The sequence below is a fragment of the Nakaseomyces bracarensis genome, assembly GCF_045282275.1.
Source record: "Nakaseomyces bracarensis strain CBM3 chromosome Unknown Scaff11_0, whole genome shotgun sequence".
Taxonomy (NCBI): Eukaryota; Fungi; Ascomycota; class Saccharomycetes; order Saccharomycetales; family Saccharomycetaceae; genus Nakaseomyces; species Nakaseomyces bracarensis.
This window is the reverse complement of record NW_027263957.1, coordinates 135,062-157,497: the sequence shown is the minus strand read 5'-3', so window position 1 is coordinate 157,497 and position 22,436 is coordinate 135,062. Positions and strand designations below refer to the sequence as shown.

The 22,436-nt window shown below is 37.0% G+C and overlaps 11 protein-coding genes across 11 annotated transcripts; 4 read left to right on the top strand and 7 right to left on the bottom strand.

Moving 5' to 3' along the window:
• Positions 1–686: 686 nt before the first annotated feature.
• PET18 (Pet18p) lies at positions 687–1,337 on the bottom strand (the record flags this gene model as incomplete). The annotated part of the gene is made up of 1 exon (XM_071053264.1): positions 687–1,337. The coding sequence occupies one exon, from the start codon at positions 1,335–1,337 to the stop codon at positions 687–689; it is 651 nt and encodes a 216-aa protein (XP_070910672.1).
• A 431-nt stretch (positions 1,338–1,768) lies between these two features.
• Positions 1,769–2,044, bottom strand: MAK31 (Mak31p; the record flags this gene model as incomplete). Its single annotated transcript, XM_071053263.1, has 1 exon — positions 1,769–2,044. The coding sequence occupies one exon, from the start codon at positions 2,042–2,044 to the stop codon at positions 1,769–1,771; it is 276 nt and encodes a 91-aa protein (XP_070910671.1).
• Positions 2,045–2,296: 252 nt separating this feature from the next.
• HTL1 (Htl1p) lies at positions 2,297–2,500 on the top strand (the record flags this gene model as incomplete). The annotated part of the gene is made up of 1 exon (XM_071053262.1): positions 2,297–2,500. The coding sequence occupies one exon, from the start codon at positions 2,297–2,299 to the stop codon at positions 2,498–2,500; it is 204 nt and encodes a 67-aa protein (XP_070910670.1).
• Positions 2,501–3,040: 540 nt separating this feature from the next.
• NPP1 (nucleotide diphosphatase/phosphodiesterase NPP1) lies at positions 3,041–5,020 on the top strand (the record flags this gene model as incomplete). The annotated part of the gene is made up of 1 exon (XM_071053261.1): positions 3,041–5,020. One exon carries the CDS (start codon positions 3,041–3,043, stop codon positions 5,018–5,020), a length of 1,980 nt encoding a protein of 659 aa, XP_070910669.1.
• A 1,893-nt stretch (positions 5,021–6,913) lies between these two features.
• On the top strand, positions 6,914–8,314 carry SLM5 (asparagine--tRNA ligase SLM5; the record flags this gene model as incomplete). Its single annotated transcript, XM_071053260.1, has 1 exon — positions 6,914–8,314. The coding sequence occupies one exon, from the start codon at positions 6,914–6,916 to the stop codon at positions 8,312–8,314; it is 1,401 nt and encodes a 466-aa protein (XP_070910668.1).
• A 1,363-nt stretch (positions 8,315–9,677) lies between these two features.
• FEN2 (Fen2p) lies at positions 9,678–11,126 on the bottom strand (the record flags this gene model as incomplete). The annotated part of the gene is made up of 1 exon (XM_071053259.1): positions 9,678–11,126. One exon carries the CDS (start codon positions 11,124–11,126, stop codon positions 9,678–9,680), a length of 1,449 nt encoding a protein of 482 aa, XP_070910667.1.
• Positions 11,127–11,657: 531 nt separating this feature from the next.
• RIM1 (Rim1p) lies at positions 11,658–12,264 on the bottom strand (the record flags this gene model as incomplete). Its single annotated transcript, XM_071053258.1, has 2 exons — positions 11,658–11,811; positions 12,020–12,264. 2 exons carry the CDS (start codon positions 12,262–12,264, stop codon positions 11,658–11,660), a joined length of 399 nt encoding a protein of 132 aa, XP_070910666.1.
• A 458-nt stretch (positions 12,265–12,722) lies between these two features.
• SYP1 (Syp1p) lies at positions 12,723–15,362 on the bottom strand (the record flags this gene model as incomplete). The annotated part of the gene is made up of 1 exon (XM_071053257.1): positions 12,723–15,362. The coding sequence occupies one exon, from the start codon at positions 15,360–15,362 to the stop codon at positions 12,723–12,725; it is 2,640 nt and encodes an 879-aa protein (XP_070910665.1).
• Positions 15,363–15,722: 360 nt separating this feature from the next.
• On the bottom strand, positions 15,723–17,291 carry RNJ42_03092 (Alpha-1,2-mannosyltransferase MNN5; the record flags this gene model as incomplete). The annotated part of the gene is made up of 1 exon (XM_071053256.1): positions 15,723–17,291. One exon carries the CDS (start codon positions 17,289–17,291, stop codon positions 15,723–15,725), a length of 1,569 nt encoding a protein of 522 aa, XP_070910664.1.
• Positions 17,292–20,039: 2,748 nt separating this feature from the next.
• On the top strand, positions 20,040–20,432 carry RNJ42_03091 (40S ribosomal protein uS8; the record flags this gene model as incomplete). The annotated part of the gene is made up of 1 exon (XM_071053255.1): positions 20,040–20,432. One exon carries the CDS (start codon positions 20,040–20,042, stop codon positions 20,430–20,432), a length of 393 nt encoding a protein of 130 aa, XP_070910663.1.
• A 641-nt stretch (positions 20,433–21,073) lies between these two features.
• On the bottom strand, positions 21,074–21,481 carry RPS14A (40S ribosomal protein uS11; the record flags this gene model as incomplete). The annotated part of the gene is made up of 1 exon (XM_071053254.1): positions 21,074–21,481. One exon carries the CDS (start codon positions 21,479–21,481, stop codon positions 21,074–21,076), a length of 408 nt encoding a protein of 135 aa, XP_070910662.1.
• Positions 21,482–22,436: the final 955 nt, after the last annotated feature.

Genomic DNA, 22,436 nt, shown 5'->3' with positions numbered 1-22,436 from the left:
TTCAGCATCGAGGTGTGCGTCAATACTGAATGACTTGTCTGGTATCAAGAGTGAAAAATATACTGTGGTTTGGGAACCGCTTCCGAGTAGCTGTGATTACGAACATTCACAAGAATTTAAAGAATTATTAGAGAGACGATGTTAATTTGATTTTCTCACCAAATGCAGAGGAAGCCTCTAGGTTGCTCTATCCAAGTTATCCCGAACCGACCACTTTAAAAGATTGTGAGAAATTGCTTGACCCATTGCAACAGATAATGAGCAATAACCATACTGCTGTAATTAGATGTGGTAAGTACGGTTCTATACATTTTGATAGTGGAATGGTTATAAATTATCCAGCTTACCATTATAATAGTCAAGACCGAGTCATTGATCCCACTGGTGGTGGAAACAGCTATTTAGGAGGCTTTATCACTGGTCTCCAAAGAACTAATGACATAAATATAGCAAGTGTATACGGAAATGTTGCGGCTGGGTGTGCTATTGAACAAATTGGTATGCCCGATTTTGACGTAGTCGCTTTTAAATGGAATGGTAAAACATTAGAAGAACGAGTTAGATACTACGTTGAGACATATAATATTAATCTTACCTCTGAAGAGGTGCTCTCAAAACTCAAATATTAATATAAAAATCATTATGATTTATGTATATTATTTATAGAAAACTTGATAAAATCAAAGTTAGGCTTTGTAACAACTGTCAAAGAAATTGAATTCATGCTGCAAAGTCTTTGCGAATACCTCTTCGACTTGCTTTGGAGAAAACTTGTCCACTTCAGCTCTCAGGAAATCACACCAGGTGATGAAGTGTTCTCCATCGTGCAGGTCTATCCATGTCTGGTACTTCCAGTGCAAATTGTTAGCTCTTGGTAGATCATGGGCCCACTTCAAGTAGACTTGCTCAGCACACCACAAATAGGCAATCAGGCCAGGGTAGTCATATTTCTGATCTTGAGTCAATTCCACAAGATAATCAACGTATTTGTCTACACCGGGGATAATCTTCTTGTCCTTTACCTCTTGAACAGTAGAGTCATCCAATTCCTTCTCTAGGTGAGCTAAACAGTCACGGAAGTATGTGTTCTCATCACTGGCAAAGAATCCAACTTTCTTAGCTAAAGTAATCAAACTTGGCACCTCTGGAGCCATTGACGTGATGCGGCAGATTAATCTCAACCCAGTCTCAAAAAACTCCAGGTCCTGAGTCAGGTAGACATATAGAGCCCTGTCGGACAAAGTACCAGCACACAACTCCTTAGGTAATGGGTGTTCCGTAGCATTTTTGTACAGAGTGCTATATTTATCAAGCAGGTATTCAGAAGTAGAGCTCATTCTTTTTTTTTTCTCTCTGTTTTTCCTTATAATGCTATGTTTTGCAAATTGCTGGAAGTCATATACCGAGAGAGTGAGAGAGAAGAAGGATCAATCGATTGATTCCCATCTTTGTTGTCAGTGTTGTTGTTTTATATATCCATAGGTTGGAATTGTTGAATCAGTGGTTGCCTATGTTCAATTCATGTGTATAACTTTTTTTTTGGGATTTATGCAATTTCAATTTTTCAATGATTATTCATTTACGCGGAGTCTTGACATATTCGAGGTTTTTTTAAAGTTTTGTTGGTTCTTCTTCAGTTCAATTGAAATAAATAAAATTGTGTCAAATAAGCAATATCAACAATCTCTTCTGCAATCCTCAAATTAACGCCGTTTGTTCTCCTTTTTTTTTTCCTTTCTTATTCTAACCCTCGAATCACAGTTTCTCCTTAGACGATATTCTGCTGGAATTGCCTCTTGAAATCCGTAATAGCCCTCATCTTAGCTTGCGAAATCCTAATTGACTTAATGGTAGGCTGTGGAACACTCACCAAACCAAGTCTCCGTGACCCAATGGTTTTCGTATACTCGTGGACATGGTCCAACAACAGATTCATCTGACAATCTACAGCAACCAGCGTGCCTTGCAACGACCTGTCCTCATCAATATCAATAAACAACGTGCTCCCAATGAAATCACTAACCCGAAAATCCATCATACCCATGTCTACCTATTTTTTCTCTACCACTAAACAATATTCCACCAGCACTGTTCCCCTTGTTCAGCATTGATCTTGGTTAAATATCAATTTTTTTTTTCCCCTTCAGCTTTAAATTTTCGCAGCGCTATGCCAAAAAAGCCAAATTATTTGTTATTAAATCACTGAGATAAAACCATTGAAAGTTCTAAAGCTATATAAGAACTCAACAAAGAAGATAAGACACTGCTATCACAGCTATAACCAACACTTACTAAGATGGAGGTAACGTATAGGAAACAATATAACAATATTACGCTGAAGTCGTTGACGGCGTACCAGCTGATGTTGTACCGTGAGTCTATGCTAGAACTGTTTGGTGCCATAGACGATAGTGATCGCAGCAACGCCATCATCTCCCCAGAGAGACAGAAGAAGAATGATCGTGAGATAGATGAACTGCTGGCAGCCTTCAAGAAATGATTTTCAAAAGCAACAACAACAACAACAACAACAAACAATAATAACTCGCCATCCTAATCGATTTGAGCATACTCAACTATATAACTTTGTACTTTAATCTAATATATATTAAAAAATAGACTCTTTTAAATACAGTTCTATTAGCATGTAGTTCAAAAGATACTATAGCAACAATAAATTACCTGTTCTCAAAACAAACATCACAGATCCATTATGGTTCTATAGTGTAGTGGTTATCACTCTCGGTTTTGATCCGAGCAACCCCGGTTCGAATCCGGGTAGGACCTTTCCTTTTTTTGTTGGCCTTAATTATTATTTTTTTTTATTAAGGGCAACGAAGCTAAAGGGACACATCAACTAATTATAGATTTGCAAATCTTGCAGAGTACTCTGTCTTCAAGATATATCATCCAGAGTATATCAGATATACTAGGAAACACAGGCAACTCTTTGAAATATTTGCTTTTTTATGGTGTTAAGTGATTACTATAGAAAATATATTGAAGGATAATTAATTAACATAAAAACTGCGCTTGGATAATGGCAAAGGCTAGTAATGATGTGCATGATACTGTACATGAGGTAGAAGATGAAGTGATACCTAGTGGAATTGGTGATATACCGGTACCCGGTTTAGCTGAGGTCGGAGACGAGGAAAAGCAGGTTCCGTGGTATGCAAGGTATTTTGTTAATAAGATGAGGGAGAAGGAACTGGCAGGTATCCCATTATATGAGCTTGATACTGAGGGTCGTCTGCGACCTATTGAGAATGGTGGTGAGGAAGACAGGTGGTTTAGCGATACTACGAACGAATGGTTTGATAGTCATAAGCACTTCTCATTCACGGCGAAAAGAAAACGACATACGCTGATCCTGGGTCTCATTATCGTTATTCTAATGCTGACTTTACGAATTTTCAACCACGATTCTGTACATAATCCTGAATTAGATCGTCATCATCAATATACCAATTACGATCCCTATATCACGTATAATAATGGGACGCACGAGTTCAACCCGCTCAACATTATTATTTCTCTGAACGGATTGAGCTCTAGGCTAATTACGCAGGAAAAGATGCCCTTCCTACACAAATTATTTAGCCGAGACTACGATGAAACATTGGATCAAAATATTACAGTGAGTAGTCATCTACAGCCTCAGTTCCCATTGCAGTCTATCCCAAATATGTGGACATTGGTTACAGGGCTATATCCAGCCCAGCACGGAATGGTAGCCAACACTTTTTGGGATACAGAGAATGAATTAGAATTCAGGCCAGGGATTGTGGAGCCAAAGGTGTGGGTGGACAATGGTGAGCCTATTTGGGAGACGGTTCAAAAGGCTTATAACCACGACAAGAAATGGGAGTACAAAGTGTACAGTAATATGTGGCCCGGCAGTGATGTCAATTATACAAGTCTAGGGAAAGTCAACCCAGCTCGTCAGCCGTACTATATGGATTTGTATGACGCCAAGGAGACCATTGAAGATAAATTACAGAAAATTTTCCATTATCTAGACATAGCTGATATTACAGAGAGGCCTCAGATGATACTGAGCGCGATTAACGATATCGATGCATTTGGCCATCAACACGGGTATCCTATGGATCGGAATCATTTTTACGGAGAAAAATTCCATAAGATCCTAAATAAAGTAGACCAATTTGTAAACGACACGTACACTGGGCTACGCGAAAGAAATGTAACGGGTTTTACCAATGTAATAATTGTTAGTAACCATGGAATGGCAGACACCAAATTCCCGGAGAATGTTACTATCTGGGAAGAACTGATTCACGAGGAAAGAGACTACCTCCGTGATAATGATATGATTTCACATGTCTACATGGAAGGGTCCAGTCTAGGAATATACGTTACCAGCAATAGCCAAATAAGCGAAGTATACAAAATTATCAAAAACCGGATTGATAATCAGCGTTTTAGCGTATACTTGAACGGGAACCTTCCTAAAGAATGGAACTATAACATTAATAAAGGTTACAATGAAAAATCTCCCAGTAACTCTAAAAATGGTAAAGAATCGGGGCCTCTACCGGGAAATGCTGGTGGTGAAGATCAACTAAGCTCTGGTAAAAGTATTGGAGAACGTGGATTAATTCATAAGCAGAGAAGAGACACCATAGTCAATGAGAATTCAGCTGCATTGAAGAACGGGGCCAAGCAGAAAAGTTCCATAATACCGAGGGAACCTACTATATGGATTGTCCCTCAACTTGGGAACTCCATAATGCTCAAAGAAAAATACGATATCGTCGCCAAAAGATTGAAGAAAAACAAGAAAAACGCAGAGGAGTTCTATATCGGGTCCCATAACCTGGCCAACATAGAACACCCAGACTTGCAAGCCGTTTTTGCTGGAACGGGTCCGTTCTTCCACGATAAGGAAATCGGAGTTATTTCCAATCTCGACATCTACAACTTACTATGCGATATTAATGGCATCTCCATCAGAGACAGAAACCCTAATAATGGAACTACACGCCCTTTGTTCTGATAAATTTTTATAACGCAATATGACGTAATAGAATTGAATTATAATTGTTGTTCTTTATTTGATCATTTCTGTTGTAGCAGAAAAAAACCGTAGAGAACAACAAAAAAAAGAAATTCAGAAATTTTGAGCGAGAAGTTCTTTTTTTTTGTAATTTTTTTGGATATTCACTAGGATTTTACTGTGGAAGAGTTGAACGGATGAAGGATGTACGGTTAAGTTATCCATTTTAGATACATTATCCGAGACTTTTTTATTTTTTTCCATTTCATTTACTTTACTAATACTATTCCCCTCTTTCATCTCTCTCTCTCTCATAGTATTCCCTCATACTTTCTTTTCATTTTTCGTACCGACAACAAAAACAAAAACATACACACACACACACATCTCCATTAGGAAAACATGTTGATTTGTTTTGAAGATTAACCAAAAAAGAAATATTTCTATCTTCCTTTCATTCCTCCGTCCTTTTGTTTTTGGTTTACGTTATTTTATTACTACTTTTTTGGCTAGGTAATTGAGTTTTTTGGTTCGAGAAAAATTCCTCGAGATGACAAAACAAAACAAATAAACAAATTCCCTTTCTCTCTAATAATTACGAAGGAAGAATTGTTTACAGCAAAATACTAAGAGAGACTTGAACAAATAAGGATCTTTTTTTTTAATTTCTCTACTATGAACTGTGGGATATCAGTAATTAAAGCCCTCTTTTTTATTTTTATTTTATTTTGATCGTTTTTTTTTGTTCATCTCCCCACCCATCCTTTCATAAATAACAAACAATATTACTCCTTTCTATCTTACTATTTAAACCTTACACCTTCTTAATTTCAACATCAATTGGATTTCCCTTTTTTCTAACCTTTCTTAATTACTTTTCAGTTTATTTTTAATTGTTTTATTTTTTAAAAGAAGAGTAGCCTGGATTGAATATAGGAATACTACCATATGGTGGTATCCTAGTCTATATCTTTCCATGGTTCTAGGGTTACCTATTAAAATAATAAAAATATTTTACTAAAAAAAAAAAAGATGTGGAGAGTGTTCAATTGATTTCCATCATTGTTTTCTCTTCCATATAATAGAAATGATTTTTTTTTTCACTATGCTTTTTTCTATTATAATATTGAGATAAAGAATAGTAATAATAATAATAATAAAATAATGGAATACAAAGTGCGTTGTGTCCATGATTTTTACTAAATTCCTGGAAAACTAAAAACCTAATAAATCTTTTAATTTTAATACCTTTAAAATAAAAATTCTAAAAAAGATAGATTAATCCAAAAAAAAAAATATAATATAATAAAACTATAAAAAAAAAATTGGTTTTGAGAATTTAAGAGACATCAGCTTCCTAAAACTAAAAGAATACAATATCTTAATTGAATTACTTTCCTTCCATTTCTTTAACTTCATTCCTTTTGGTAATTTTCAGAAGTTCTTTACTTTATGTGTGTTTTGTAGAGACTTGTAAAAAAAAGAGTTACTATTAAAAGAGTGAGGATACTATTGAGACCCACCACCAACGGATAAGTTATCCATCTAATGATTCTGTTTCTTTTATTTTAGGAGTGTTTTTTCTAAATTCTTTTTCCTATAAACATTTTGATACCTCTAACCAAACTAAACTAAAGTATATATATAAATATTAGATGGGTGAATTGTGCGTTTATTCTCCATTAATAAATAATAATAATAATAATAATAAAAATACTATTTAAAAAAAACATCTGCCTAGAATTCTATAGATTTTTTTTCTTTCTGTACCTTTATGTCTGTATTTCTTGTTTTGGTCATCATAAAGGACACTGGGAGTAAAAAGTAGACAATTAATAAAAACAGTTGGGATATATCATAACATTAGAATACCAATAATACCAGTATATCGAAATGTTTAATGTACCAAAACGTTATATTAGTGTGAAAGCACTGTATGAGACTGTGCCAAAGACAGAGAAACAATTAGATGTTATCAATGGTTGGGTCAGGTCTGTGCGATTGTTGAAGAAAGTTGCATTTATTGACCTTTACGATGGTTCTACAAACAGGGACGTTAAGGTAGTGATAAAGGAGCCCGAGGAATCAGATGTTGTCAAGTCTTTAAAAACAGGACAATGCCTTACTATCCATTCACCAATTTTGAAATTGACTAATGGTTCAAGAACACAGGCCTTTGAGTTATTGGTAGAAAATCCTACAAAGAACTTACAAGTGCTAGGTCATGTCACAGAGCATTATCCGCTTCAAAAGAAAGGTCATTCTCTAGAATTTCTGCGGACCTTACCAACCTTGAAGTACAGAACGCTATATTACGGCTCACTGCTCAGGTTTCGGTCCCATATGGAGGAATATTTTATCAATTTTTTCAATAAACAGGAGAATATGCTAAAAGTATCACCTCCTATATTTACTGTCAATGATTGCGAAGGTGCCGGTGAGCAATTCTTAGTAAATTCCCCAGTTCTACAAGACAAAGAGACCTTTTTGACAGTATCCACTCAGTTACATTTAGAAATTTTATCCACGGCAGTTTCCAATTGTTGGACACTGTCTCCCTGTTTTAGGGCAGAAAAGAGTGCAACTCCAAGACATTTGATGGAGTTTTGGATGTTAGAAGCCGAGTTGAGTTTTATAACTAGCTTAGATGAACTAATATCTTTCACCAAGCGGTTCTTGCAAAGCATAGTAACGCAGTGTTATGAAAACCAGGATAGTCTTCTTACCGACCAAATTCCTACACTTATTAATAAACCTGAGATCTTGTTAAAATGGGAAATGCTGAGGGACCTTGATAACTGGAAGACGATCAGCTACACCGAAGCCATCAAGATATTGACCGAGCAACACAAGAAACAACCATTCCCAAGGTACGAACCTCAGTGGGGTGAACCACTTCAAACAGAACATGAAAAATGGCTTGCTGGCTCGCATTTCAAAAGTCCTGTCTTTGTAACAGATTACCCAAAAGATTGTAAAGCCTTCTACATGAAATTGAACGACGACAAGAACACTGTAGCATGCTTTGACCTGTTAGTCCCTGAAATGGGGGAGATCATAGGTGGAAGTCTAAGGGAAGATAACTACAACACCCTACAATACGAAATGCAAAGACGTAATATGAACAAGGATGGTGAATTGGACTGGTACTTGGAGATGCGCCAACAAGGTGGAGCTCCTCATGGTGGATTTGGCCTAGGTTTTGAAAGGTTTATATCTTATCTTCTTGGTGTATCCAACATAAAGGACACCATACCATTTCCAAGGAGCGCCAACTCCTCTATTAGCTTGTAAATAAAGAATTCATATATGGTACCTATATCGTACGATATTTATTTATTATGTTTCTAATGTCCAACACGTTGCATTTATGTATATTTAACAATTTTATGATAATACCTTGGACGTGGGAAAGTGGTACAAAAGATTCTCTAAACCTTTGATACTCGAACATTACCCTCAATGGCTTTGTGGTTAAACACAGAAGCAGGCGAGTCTCGTGTTCGAGACCTGACAGCAGCAAAGGATCCTACATTTTATTTTACCTGCTTACATAAAGGAGGCTAGAGCCTATCCAATAGGACTCGTGTTTCAACTTCTGCAGGTGGGAAATTCGGTGGATCACAGCTTAGCAAGGTGGTATGTGGTGTGTTGGCCTGAGATGTTTCTCCAAAAAATACCAAAGGTGTGCCATGAGAGCAAACGACCTGTGCTGAGGATTTAATCTCCGTCGTAGCGTTTCTTACTGAATCCTGGGACTCCCCCAGTCGCAGTTGAGGGTGTTTGTGCGGGAATACCGCACGGCATCTTTCGCACCTTAGCGAGCGTTTGTGGTTTGGTGGAAGTAACAACGGGTAGTTGTTGAGGGTGTAGGGGCGTTTTAACGAGGTTGGGTGTTTGTTAGTGAAGATTGAGCGTAGAGCTATATAGAGAGAAAACCAAAGGTCGACCGTGAGGACGGCACGGGGGAACCCTGCCGGTAAGACCCGAGTTTTCATCTTCTTCTCTACACGATACTTTCTAGCCATTTCCCGTCACCTCTTTAAAGCTCGCCTCTACATCCGTATCTGCGACTGCCCCGTTACTTCTACTACAGCCCAGGTGCTTCTCGGGTTTGTGCGGGTGTGTCTTAGGGGTAGCTTTACCTGAGAAGAAGGCGGGCATGTAAGAGGTTTTCTCTAGTCGTTGTCTGTGTCGCTGTTATAAGAAATAACTCTTGCGAAGGTTTCTTCGCGGGACTGGGAACGGCAGCGGATTAAGGACGTAGACTAGGGTAGACACGCCCCCGTGGCTACAGCTCTTCCTCTTCAAGGCGTAACTCAGTTCGGTACGTGTTTTAACCGGCGGGCGGGTGAGCTCTCCGTGCGGTTGTTTTCTCTCTTTCATACTACGGTGTTTATTGGGGTGTATACTTGGGCTAACAAATACTGCGTACCATACATTGCGGTTTAGCTCGTTTCAAGGTACGTTCCGCGTGCCTTGTGAGGCGAGGCTTCATTCAGTGCAATTGTAGGACTCTTCGTTCTCGTAAGAGGCGATTTGAACCCGATACCGATTACCTGTAGCTGCTGTCCCTTCTTTTTTTTACTATATATACTTATAATGAATGCTTTTAATGTCCTTTTATTTATTTCTTGCTTATTTATATACAGGTTATCTACTCATCTTCCTCGTCGGTAAATATATCGTTTCCGTCTATGTAACCTATCTCCTTCTTCTTGTTCTGGCTCTTGATGTGTAGATGTCTTATTACTATAGAAACGATACCACAAGCCACTGATGTAGCAATCAGTGCATAGCATCCCCGTTCATAACGAGGGACCATAGATGAGGAGAAGAACAGGATAGACCACCATGCGTTTACTGCTCCGGAGAACATGTTCATCGATGCCAGTACGATAGCACGCTCCTGTAGGTCATCATGGCATACAATGTTAGCCCATGAGAAGAAAACAGATTGTCCTGCATATGCTATACCACCTAGATACTGAGCTGTAAATTGTACACTCGGGTCTAATGGGCGAGACCTTATTAATATTGCCACAACGCACATAACTACTGAGATCAGCACGGCAATGTGCCAATTGCGGGCCTTACGAAACTTGGTCATATATATAGCCGAGGCAAACGTAGAGACAATTCCAACAGCAAATATCCCCGATGGATAGTTATTGCTGTGTGTGATCGAGTAATTTTGGTTTTTTAACCACAATGCAAAAGTCGAATTTGATGCAAACCCAAGATTCTCACCACCTAATATCCATACAAGTGAGAACATCCACCAATGCCATCTTTTTAGAACTCTAAAAATAACTGTCCTATCTAGTGCGGTAGTTTCATCACGAACAGGCAATCTTCTTCTCGCGAAATGTAGTTCCTCTTCTGAGAATATGACCTTTGACATCGAGAACTTTGTGCTCATCTGTCCCTTAGAATCAGGCATCCCCGGAAAGAAAAAGAAACCGTATATGGCAATTGGCACTGTGATACAAAAATCAATAATGAATAGCCATCTCCAGCCTTCTAAATTGTTTCTGCCATTTAGGTTATGAAAAATACTGGATTGCATAAACCCACTAAACATTGAGCCTACAAGACCACTGCTTGTGAAGATTGCACTACGAATAGGCAGCTCTTTCTCCTTATACCAAGAACCAAGGATCAAATGTGTACCTGAAAAGGTGCAACTCTCAAAAACTGCCTGGAAGAACCTTATTGCACATACTTGCCTAAAATCTGACACGTGATACATACCCAGAGTCAACAAACCCCAACTGAATGTACAGAAACTTAGCCATATCCTTGGAGGAACCACTAGCAGCATCAGATTATTAGGAATCATACCAATGACGTAACCTACTGTGAAACAAGTGTTAGCGACAGTGAAATCATTACCCACCATTTTCAGGTCCTGTTTCATTCCTGAGACATACGCGTTCGTAAATCCGATACGGTCAACGTAATTGATCCAGTATTGCAAACATACAAATGAAAGAACAAACATATCTATCTTAAACAACAAGTATCTCTCATTTATCGTTTTCTGCTTCTTCTCCACATCTGGAACTACCTCTTGGGTAGCCTCCAGTTCAATGACGTCTTTCATTGTTGGGTGTGTCCCAAGTTAACGATAAGTGAATGCCGAGACTATCTTTACATATATACACAAGTTATTATATACTAACAACACAGTAACGAATATATAAATCGAGGCTTTGACCTGCCATCGCGGACTAAAAGCATTTCGGCCATGTGACTAATTCCATGTCAAATTGTCAAAATTCCGTTGAGATGCTCATCGCCGGATTTGTTTTTCATTTTGACACATACATCACGTGCATAATAATGATAAACGAAGTTATCATGTGATTTCATACTTTACAACGAATTAATCATGCGTGAGTAGCATATTACGATTTGTTCATGTGATCATTAAGTCTAAGCTTTAATAGTATAACGGTTATCTTTTTACAGGTAATATATTTTAGTCTTTTTTTTTTTTTTAAATTATTATTGTATATATTGTATTGTTTAATATAGTTTTAATAAAGGTATCTTTCATGATATTACTTTTCCCAAGTAGTTTTAATCTGTTTTTTGTTTTTTTTTATTATGTTAATATTTTATTATATTTTGCTTAAGCAGATTCTTCCTCAGCAGGTGGTTCTTCTGGCTTACCGTTTCTCAATAAGTTGAAGTCCTTTTGGACCAAACTTAGAGTAGTACCTTTAGTACCATCCTCTCTTTCAAAGTGGAAGTTAGCAGCATCGGCTTCAACGTAGACAAGAGCACTGGTTAACAAAATTAGAATTTTTAATTTATTTTGTTATTTCTCAAATTATAATTTAAATCAAATGAATATAACAAAAACATTGATCCCCATTATAATCCTAATAAATAAATAATAAAAAAAAAGGAAGAGATAATTCAAATTTTTAATAGTTAGTAATGGTGAAAATGGTGAAAGAAGAAATTTAATGTAAAATAGAAAAAACATACCCTTTTCTGACGTATTGAGTCAAGAAGTTAATTTGTGGTTCGTTGAAAACAGTGATGTTGTACCAATTGGTTTGGCCATCCTTTCTAGGCTGAGATGCAATACTGTATCTTAGGTAACGGTTATTGCTCTTGGCAGAAGTGTTCTCTGTGAACTCAGAACCAATACGTCCAACAATGGACATCTTGGAGAAATCCAGCTTTCTGGCAGTAGCGGAGAATTGACGAACTTGGCGTAACATAGACATTGTTTTCTTTAGATATTTGGTTTAGAGTGTTTACAGCTTTCTTTGGATTTATTATTTAGTTTGTTAGAAGTAACTTTTTATGTAAGTCGTGTTTTCCCATCCCATTGATAATTTTTCGGTTTACAGCTTTGGCTTCGCTAAACGCGACTTTTTTTGTTTTCGTGGCAAGCTGAAGGATTTCTGAATATTAATAATTTCAATTCGATTTTTATATATTACAAAAACAATATAAAAGATTATTACGGTACAAACGTAGATATGTGTCTACTGATAGAATTGAAACAAACAAATTAAATTTAAAGAAAAAAAAAATTTCAAGAGCTCAATTAGCGTCTTATTGTAATACTACAGTCTTAAACAAACAATAGGTAGAAGCGGTAAAACCATGGGTAAAGCAGGTATATTGAACAACCCTTAGTAAATTGTCTTTTTTTATTAAAACAACAATATATCTTTCACTAAGCCAAACCTTGGTATTTACCACTAGCAAGAGTCTTTTTAACGTTAACAGGAGCCCAATCACCACCAAATGGATTATTTTCATCCAATTCCTGTCCTATAATAATGATACCGCTTCCAATTTCAGCTTGCAATTGTGGACTAGTTGTGAATCTTACGAGGACACCATTTGGAGATTCTCTAGCTAGACCATCAGTCATAAATCTAGCAATTATCCTTTCACCTTCAGTGTCACGGTTTAAAACCAATGGAGAGTCATATTTCCAGCTAATTCTCTTCTTTTCTTTATTGAAGGAACCTTGAGGCTTGGAAAGAGCATTGGTTGCATTAACACCGTCAATACTAATGAAAACAGCAAAATCATATAAAACTAATTGGTTAATGGTGGTAGGTAGCAGTGGAGACATTTTGATATTTAGAACAACACTGGCTTGATGCTGTTCAAATCTCCAAACAGGATGCACAACAACTGGTGGAATCGTATTTGATATTGAATACTTCAAGGCACCCAGTGTTCTAGAATGAATGAAACTTGGATTGACCTCAAATTCTTCTGGAGATACCCGTTCCATGAATGCTTGGTTAAGAATTACTTTCTCGAATTTAGAGGCATTCTGAATCTTAATGTTCAAACCTACAGGTGGATTTTGACCTGCGTGAGTAACCGCATAATTCAAAGCCAGTTCACCAACGAGTTGTGAGTCAACAAGTACACCATCCTTAAATGTAGCATTGATAACCTCTGCCACACTTGCATTCAATCCAGTGTTGTTAATATTATCCAAAGTAGAATGACGGAACAGGTTTTGGCCTTGTGGATTTGTAGATGAACCAGTTTCTTGAGGATTCAATTCTCTTACTTCTCCTGTAATCTGTTCAGTCATAATTGGTGCTGCATGGTATTGTGCCTGACTATTGGCATAATTCTGTTGCATCATATTCTGTTGATTCTTCTGTTGCTGTTGTATTTGTTGCTGTTGCATTTGTTGTTGTTGCATTTGTTGTTGTTGCATTTGTTGTTGTTGCATTTGTTGTTGTTGCATTTGTTGTTGTTGCATTTGTTGTTGTTGCATCTGTTGTTGTTGCATTTGTTGTGGTTGAGAGCCTCCCATCATACTATCAAACGTACTAGCTACCGTGGCAGCAGTAGCATTATTAGTATGTTTCCTTGAAGGAGGTATTGCGGGAGCCGCGACACTAGTAGCAAACATACCACCGTGTTGAGGAGTACCGCTGGTTTGGCTAGTCATGGTGTCTGACCTGTGATGTGGTTGTAAAGGTGGTGAGTTTGCGGTTAGAGAGACATTTCTTGATGGACTTTCGGCACTAAAAGAATTTGTTGGATTAGGGGATTTAATATGATCTAGACCAGATTGAGGTCTTTCTGGTTTGGTTGGAGTTTCTTCAGAAGCCCCAATGCTACTTTCTTTTCTGAAGCTACCTGTACGGTTTCTTGACATATCATTTCTGAAACTTCCTGTACGCTCTCTATTTCTCTCTTGTCCTCTGCTGATACTGTATGGTGAACCATATGATATCTCAGAAGCCCTCCGTTCATTCATACCAAATCTTCCTGGAGGGCTATACTCCGAGTCCTCCGATATGGTAGTATCCAAAGCAGAATCAGTATTCTTCTTCTTCAGCTTGTTTCTACCAAATATAGATCCAACTCTTGATTTTAACTTATTTGGAGGTTTCTTCGACTTCAAATTCACATTATTTGAGCTATCAGAAAATTGGTTATTCATTAAATTTTCTTCGCCATGGTCATGGGAAGATCCAAGTGATGAGAATCTATGTGTAATATTACCAATCGTGCTTTTTCTCTTACTCTCTTTGCTTGGTGATTCTTTGGCAGGTGTATTTCTATTCTTTGACACTCCGGTAAGACCTTCCGGTTTTGAGTTAAATTTCTGTCTGGAGGCTTCAGAGGCAAATCTCTCAAGCTCATCTTCAGGATTGAACTCCAATAACTTAGTCATAACCTGTTCAGAATCCTTAGAGAAAGTCTGCAAATAATCACCATATCCGGTTTGATATCTTAACAAACTGTTTTTGAGCACATCCAATCTATTGAAATCTATTCTTTCGAACATTTCAAACAAGTAAGGACTTTCAACGTCCCAACGTTTACTAGCATCAGTAACATCCTCCTTTGGATCATTCCTCTCGATAACGGCAGCAATATTACTCAACTTCGAGTGCTTCTCCCTCTCATGCCATCTGGAATCAGTCTCAATAGAATCGTTTATTTCGTAAAGAACTTGTGATTCAATAACATCCAAGAACTCCCGGTTAGCTTTAATTTCAGTCTTAATCTCCTTGACTATCATATCCCAAAGGGGCTCCACATTACCTAAAAGGTCCATATTGAAATCCGCCATCTCCTCAGCAGTGAAGACCTTAGATTCAACAAGCCTAGTGTTAACCAGATGTTTCAAATCCTCCTTCTCCGTTATAATCTTATTCAATTTATGCGTATAACTCTTCTTCAATTTGCTCACCTCCGCAAACAAGTTCAAAAACTCTTTACTAACCAATTTACTCTCGGAAAGTCTAACTCGCATAACCTCAGTGGCTTCAAATGGAGCCTTAGTCGTCAAAAGACGATCAGCATACAACGTTCTCTCTTTAGTCATTTAAAGATTATCAGATAGCTTCTACTGCCCCCCCTTTTTTTTTTTTTCTCAAAATTGTTTTTATGATATTAGCACCGGATTCTTTTCGTATTCTTCACAAAATACCTGTCCTCCTTCACACTTCAACTATCCAACGTTCTTACAAAGGTTCTCGAGAATAAAGGGAGTATTGGAAACTCAATATTATATATCCTTGATGGACCTTAATCCTCGTTGGATACTTTTTTTTTTCCAACTTGCTGGCTGTCCCGCAGTGAACTGGAAAAAACCCGCCTCCGCAATAATTTTGAAGCTGGGCTACAGTCCGGGTTACCCAAATATCACTAAGCAATAACCTCAATGACCCAATAAGTTCCTGGTTCAACCTCCCATAGCTATGTTGTCCAGGTATGTACATATCTGGTTGATGTCGTAGGTGGAAGGATTGTCCTCTATGAATTTCAGTTTCAGGCGCTGAACACAGAGTGTGCCATATAAATTGTTGTATTCTTGCTTATCATTCCGTAGTGACTCGATGCGGGTTGTGGTTAGGTGGAAATGGCTCTTTGGAAATTCGATGAATGCAGCGTTACCCGTTGATCCAGCAGCGGTTTTCATCATCTTGTCGAACGTTGTCGTTTCATAATCTGAGTCATAGTGTGCCACGTCAATTGCACCAGTCTGTATCCTTTCTAGCAATTTGTCGTATGCTTCTTGGTCAAAGCTGGGGTCTATGTGAGAGACAACGTCATCACGTTGCGTTGGCGACATACGTACTTGGTGGTAAGGTTTCCCCAATGCGTGCGCAGCCGCCACGAAACTATCATGGTGCCCTCTTTGGGGGTCCTCCGATGCAAACATCTTGTCAAACCACATTTTTCCGTTGATACGGTAATATATCGAGAGTAGTACTGTCTTAAAATGTTTTTCTTTATCAAGCATATAGACCCCAGGATGGGTTGCTGGGTCAGGTATCGCACCATCGAGGTCATGCATGGGTGTTCTTGACAGTAGTTCAAATTGTAAATCACTAGATTTAAGGTCCATATATCTTGAAGGAGATGAGACATCGTCGTTGGCGTTCCTGACCCTTTTATTCAAATCTATTTTGCCGTCGGAGATTTTATAGAACACTGGTGAAATAGTTTTCCTCCAATTACTGGGCCATAATACTAGACCCTCCTCCATGTAGGGTTTCAAAGTGAAAAGAGAGTCCAGGTTCATCTCCGCGAAATGGTTACCATCCATGTATAAAATGCTTTTAAAATCACTCACGAGAGGAACAAATAAGTACGTCGTCTTATCATCAAAAGTATATTCTTTGATAGCCCAGCGCGGTAGCAGATCTGCCATGTACACACAACGGCCATTGAACTTCGGAAGGAAGTCTTGACAGAATTCATTTTCTCTTGTTGCCATGGGGCCAAACATAACCTCAATGGGGAGCTTTGAGCCAAGAGATCTCAATCTTGGAATAGATGACATCAATGCCAGTAGTGTTTGCTCATTTGCTATGGTTACAATACCCTTTGATTTGGGTGCTAACATTTGAAGTAGAGCTTCGTCAGGTCCTCCGAAAAGCTCTTGTACCCTTTTTATGTACCCATTATGCGCGGTTCTCAAGTTAGCAGTCTGTGAAGGCGACAAATGGAAACAGTAATCTAGTGTCTTGTAGGATAGCTTACCAAGAGAGTCCTCAGAATTATCGGTGACCTCAATTGGCCTGTCTAGTGTACATTTCTGCTTGAAAACCAACTTATCCTGGTTGCTAGGCGGCGTCGTAGGCCTGTATTGATTCACAGTTTTGAATAAATCCAAATAGAATTGACTGAGAGCCGGATCTTCAGCCTCTATAAGGGACATTGGCCCCTTAACGTGGTACAAATACCTCCATACCACGATAATTACCAGTATTCCTATAAGAATACCTTTCGATCTCTTAAGCCCCATTATTCGAGATGCTCAATAAGAATAAAAGGAAGAAGCCCGATAATAAGGATTTACGTAATTTAGCATATTATAACGTATAAATATCCTTATAAAGGCAATCAACAACTTAAGCTCATCGATCTACACTTAGCAATGCCTTCTTCCAGTTAGCCTATTACAGGCGGGGGGAGTTCACTGAGAGAATTGCACAGAAAAAGTCGTACCACAACCAAAGTCCCGTTTCCTCGAGAACATCACATTACGCGTTGGAGTAATAGGCAAGTATACGAGTGTTTCTAAGGGATGAACTGCATTTTTTATATTCGTGTGTCTAAGTTCTTTATGCTTTATATAATAGTTATCGCTGTATAGTTGTTAGTTACTATCATTTTGATTGAAATTGCTCTTTCATATAGTTCTACCATTATAAATCAACTACATAACCTAGTACACCATTTTGTTCTTGCATATGGGAGAGCTATGCTATGGAAATTGCAGCCCTAACCTGATGAGATCATTACTCACGTATCTAATGATGAAATTTATTTTCCATTTTCACATTGCTTTCTCATTCTTTATATATAAGCACTGCTTGTCATATTTATTACGAAGACGTACTTCTTTGATGATGCTGATATGAATCAACCATGGCAATTACTTAAAGACATATAAAAGATATATCTTCTCTATAGGATGAGTTGTGACGAGGTCGTCTCAGTGATATCTTTTATTTTTTTATCTTTTATCTTTTCTTTCTAATGTTGAACATTTATCGATTTGGATTAAAACATGATGAGTATTTAAAACACTTTTTTTTATGCTAGATAGTATATGATCTAAGAAATGATTTCAGTGTATTTGGAACAGTTTAATAATCCCTGATCTTTCAAGTCGATAGTTACTTAGTTAGAAAACTTGTAGATACATGTTACTCTCTAACATACAACTTCCAAAGAACCTTAGTCTTAGTACAAATATATAGATAAGTTTGACTTCCTTAGATGTCATTTTATTAAGTTCAGTTTTTTCTTGAGATTAAAATTGAAATATTTTTCTTAAAAAGATAAAGATACTAAGCTAATATATAAATGTAATGAAATTGGGATAAAAAATATTATTTTCCAAATAAAATGTATCAACAAAAATAACACAAATTCATACAAACAATCCGCTTAGATGTTCATCTTCGTTCTTCTCCAGTGTCTTCTCTTGGCGTTGTAACGGATCTTGTTGTCGGTTCTCAATCTGATCCATTGTGGCAAGGTTCTGTTTTGCTTCTTGGCCTTAGCCAACTTTTGCTTGATCTTGAAGGACTTTTGAGCCTGTGAAAAAAAATTTAATAAATATAATTTATTTTTAATTTCTTCCTCTTAATGTTTCATTTCTTTCATGTCCTGTCTGTTCATGTTCCTTGAGAGATGTTTATGCCATATCCTGGTCATACTAATTTTCCGTTGATTGTATCACCATTTAATATTTTCTTCTAACCTTACTTCCATGGACATATAACATACAAAAAAACAAATAAAACATCATAAATGGGAAAAAACAAATATTATATTTTTAACAATTGGTTAGTATCAATAGTCCATATTTAACAAAATGGAATTCTTATTGAAAAAAAAGGATAGAGGTCTATTCATATTCTAATCTTCTCCATTATCATTTTAGTATTTTATTATCATCTTATTATTTTATCATCATCTTATTATAATAAATAACCATATTTCATAAATGCAATCTCACTGTCTCATTTCCTTCAAACTAGGCGACCTAATCCTTTATTTCCTATATTCTCTCTTCTTTATCTCATTTCTAAACATACTGGCATCGTTGATTATGTGTCACTGGTGTCAGTTACAAAATAGATATATATTTTTTGAAATAGATTTCAGTTATAACTATAGTTATATCCCAATTTTTACTCTAAATTTTTTTCCCTTACATAGAAGCATTGCACATACAATACCAATACCAACACCAACACCAACACAAGTAGCAATACTCCATAGCACACTACAATATGCAAGAACGACTCCCAAAACACAGGGCTAAACTCTTCCCCTTCCTACCCTGTCGCTCTACAATAATTTCGCTCTGTCTAATTGCTGCCATAATTTCCATCCGGTCCCAGCCTGGCACTCTCTCGCTCAGCCAGTGCCACCCACAGTTCACCCAATAGTACGCCGAGAGGGAGAAAACACCTGGGCCCAGGGTTCCCCTCCAAGCCTCTAGCTCACTTGTCCCAGCTCATTCCAAGTCTACAACCACCAATCACACAATAATAACTTGAAAAAAGTTATCTATATTTTTTTCACCAGTTAATTACTTTAATAGGAAATATTGTAGAGGTAAGAGGAGTGTCTCGCGTGATGAATCACCGCTAAACATCCGTACATTACACTTTGAAGTCTTTTTTTCTCGGGCCATTATTATGTGAGCAGTCACAAGAAAGGTGAAAAAAGTTTTTAAATTTTTTTTTGTTCTAGCGAAGACGAAAAAATAATCGTTTGGTGCCGATGAGCTGTAACTGTGAGTAAAGGTATTGAGAATTGAGGAACTGGGTTATTGTAATTACGGAACATTGTGTGTGCTGGAGAGAGAGAGAGCGAGAGCAATTGCGCTAGTTGGCGGTTAGGTAGGCTATACGGTTGTAGAACTTGTTATATTGAATATGGTTATTTTTCTTAGAAATTATTTGTTGTAGTTCTATTTTTTTTGTTATTAATTAAAAACTGAGCTCAAAGTACACAATAAAAATAGACAACAATGACTAGATCTTCTGTTTTGGCTGATGCCTTGAACGCTATTAACAACGCTGAAAAGACTGGTAAGCGTCAAGTCTTGATTAGACCTTCTTCCAAGGTTATCATCAAGTTCTTGCAAGTTATGCAAAGACACGGCTACATTGGTGAATTCGAATACATCGATGACCACAGATCCGGTAAAATTGTTGTCCAATTGAACGGTAGATTGAACAAGTGTGGTGTTATCTCCCCAAGATTCAACGTTAAGATCGGTGACATCGAAAAGTGGACCGAGAACTTGTTGCCAGCCAGACAATTCGGTTACGTTATCTTGACCACCTCTGCCGGTATTATGGACCACGAAGAAGCCAGAAGAAAGCACGTCTCTGGTAAGATCTTGGGTTTCGTCTACTAAGCTCGAGGACTATTTTTTATTTAAAAGAAAGTTTTTCCATATATAAAAATTCTGCATTATTTAAAATGCGTTTCCTTTAAATAATAATAATCATATACAAAAAATCAATCATTTCATTATTACAGAACCATACATCTATCAACCGATATAGCTAAGTATCGAAGTTCTTGCATACGATGAACTAGGTATTATATATTAATTAATATATCATGATGAATTTTGTACATTGACAATTATCCGAAATTGAGAAATACCATTCTGTTAAATGGATGTTAACACTTCCTTAAAACTATTGTTTTTTTAATATTATCATATTATTTTCTTATAAAGAAAAAGTATGTATTGAGATTTATATATTGTGATAGAAATATTCCTAAATTGTGCAAAAATTATAACTAAATATGCAAATTAATTAGTTTCTACCCCTCACTTTTTATTATTTTTAATGTTTCCTCAAACAATGGATCATAAAACACAATTTAGCAACAATCATATATGTACATATTTCTTATCCACCAATTCAATTGTATTATAACTTACCATCATCTAAAAAGAAATAAACAGAAAGCAAAAGATGAAAAACCAAAAAAGTAAAATAAGAGATAAATTTGTTTCGTTTTGTAATAAAGGAATAAGCAAAATCACAATCTTCTACCTCTTCTACCACCCTTCTTTCTGGTGGAGTCAGATGGAACTGGGGTAACATCCTCAATTCTACCGATTCTCAAACCAGATCTAGCCAAAGCTCTCAAAGCAGCTTGACCACCTGGACCTGGGGTCTTGGTTCTGGTACCACCAGTAGCTCTGATCTTGACGTGGACAGCGGTAATACCAACTTCCTTACACTTGGCAGCGACGTCTTGAGCAGCCAACATGGCAGCGTATGGAGAAGATTCATCTCTGTCAGCCTTAACCTTCATACCACCAGTAACTCTGGCGATGGTTTCCCTACCGGACAAGTCAGTGACATGAACGAAGGTATCGTTGAAGGAAGCGTAGATTCTGGCAACACCGAAAACTTGAGAGTTGTCACGAGCTTGAACGACCATGGCTATAATATTTATCGGGTTTCTCTTCTATCAGTTTGAAAAGAATATTACAAATAAATATGAGTTTGTAATATAATCGAAATTATAGAAAAAAAAAATATGAAAGGAAAGGCCATCGCCTTACATTGAAAAAAATTTTTTTTTTCCATGGCCAATGATGCCCTAACATACCGATGAACGAAGTATCACATATTTAGTTTGAGATGATATGAAAGATCACAGCGTATGTCTACATCAGTTTTGCCAGTTCGCAGTCATGGTGTTGTTACAGTATACATATTGGCATTATCCTACTAAACAACATATTGGCGTTGTTTTACTAAACAACATATTGAGATAGTCAGACCTTACAGACAGTCAAGAAATGTTATATAGTATGTTCGACATTAAAAAAGAAGGTTATACCTTCCCCGATGCAGGTCGATAACAATGAAATAAATTTGTTACCAGGTTTGCTAATGACAAGGGGATTTGTTCTCGGATCGTCGGTTGTAGAGGGATTATAAGGTAGAAAAAGGAGCCTTTTTTTTTTGTCGAAATCATGTAAAAAAACTTCTTCAAATAAATGAAAAAGAGCAAAACAGATCTCAACAAAAAAAAACAATCCCTACAATAATACCGGTCCTTAGAAATATAGTACGGGGATTTTAAACTCAAAATGAATAAAATACAAAGTATAATAATATCATCACCAAATTGCATCTCTTCCGCTTTATATACAAATTAAAAAAAATAAAAAAAATAAAAAAATTAAAAAAATTAAAAAAATTTGGAAAATGAAAAATTTATAACCCGGGTAACCGATTACGAGGTCTCTAGGGTTTGACCTGTACTAGGGTTTTCATGAAAAAAAAAAAACGAACTGAAACCCTAAAACTTAAGGGATCTCACTTGCTTTAGGGCATTTGGTCCCTTTATTATTTCATGAGATATGCTTCATATGCACTAGTACATT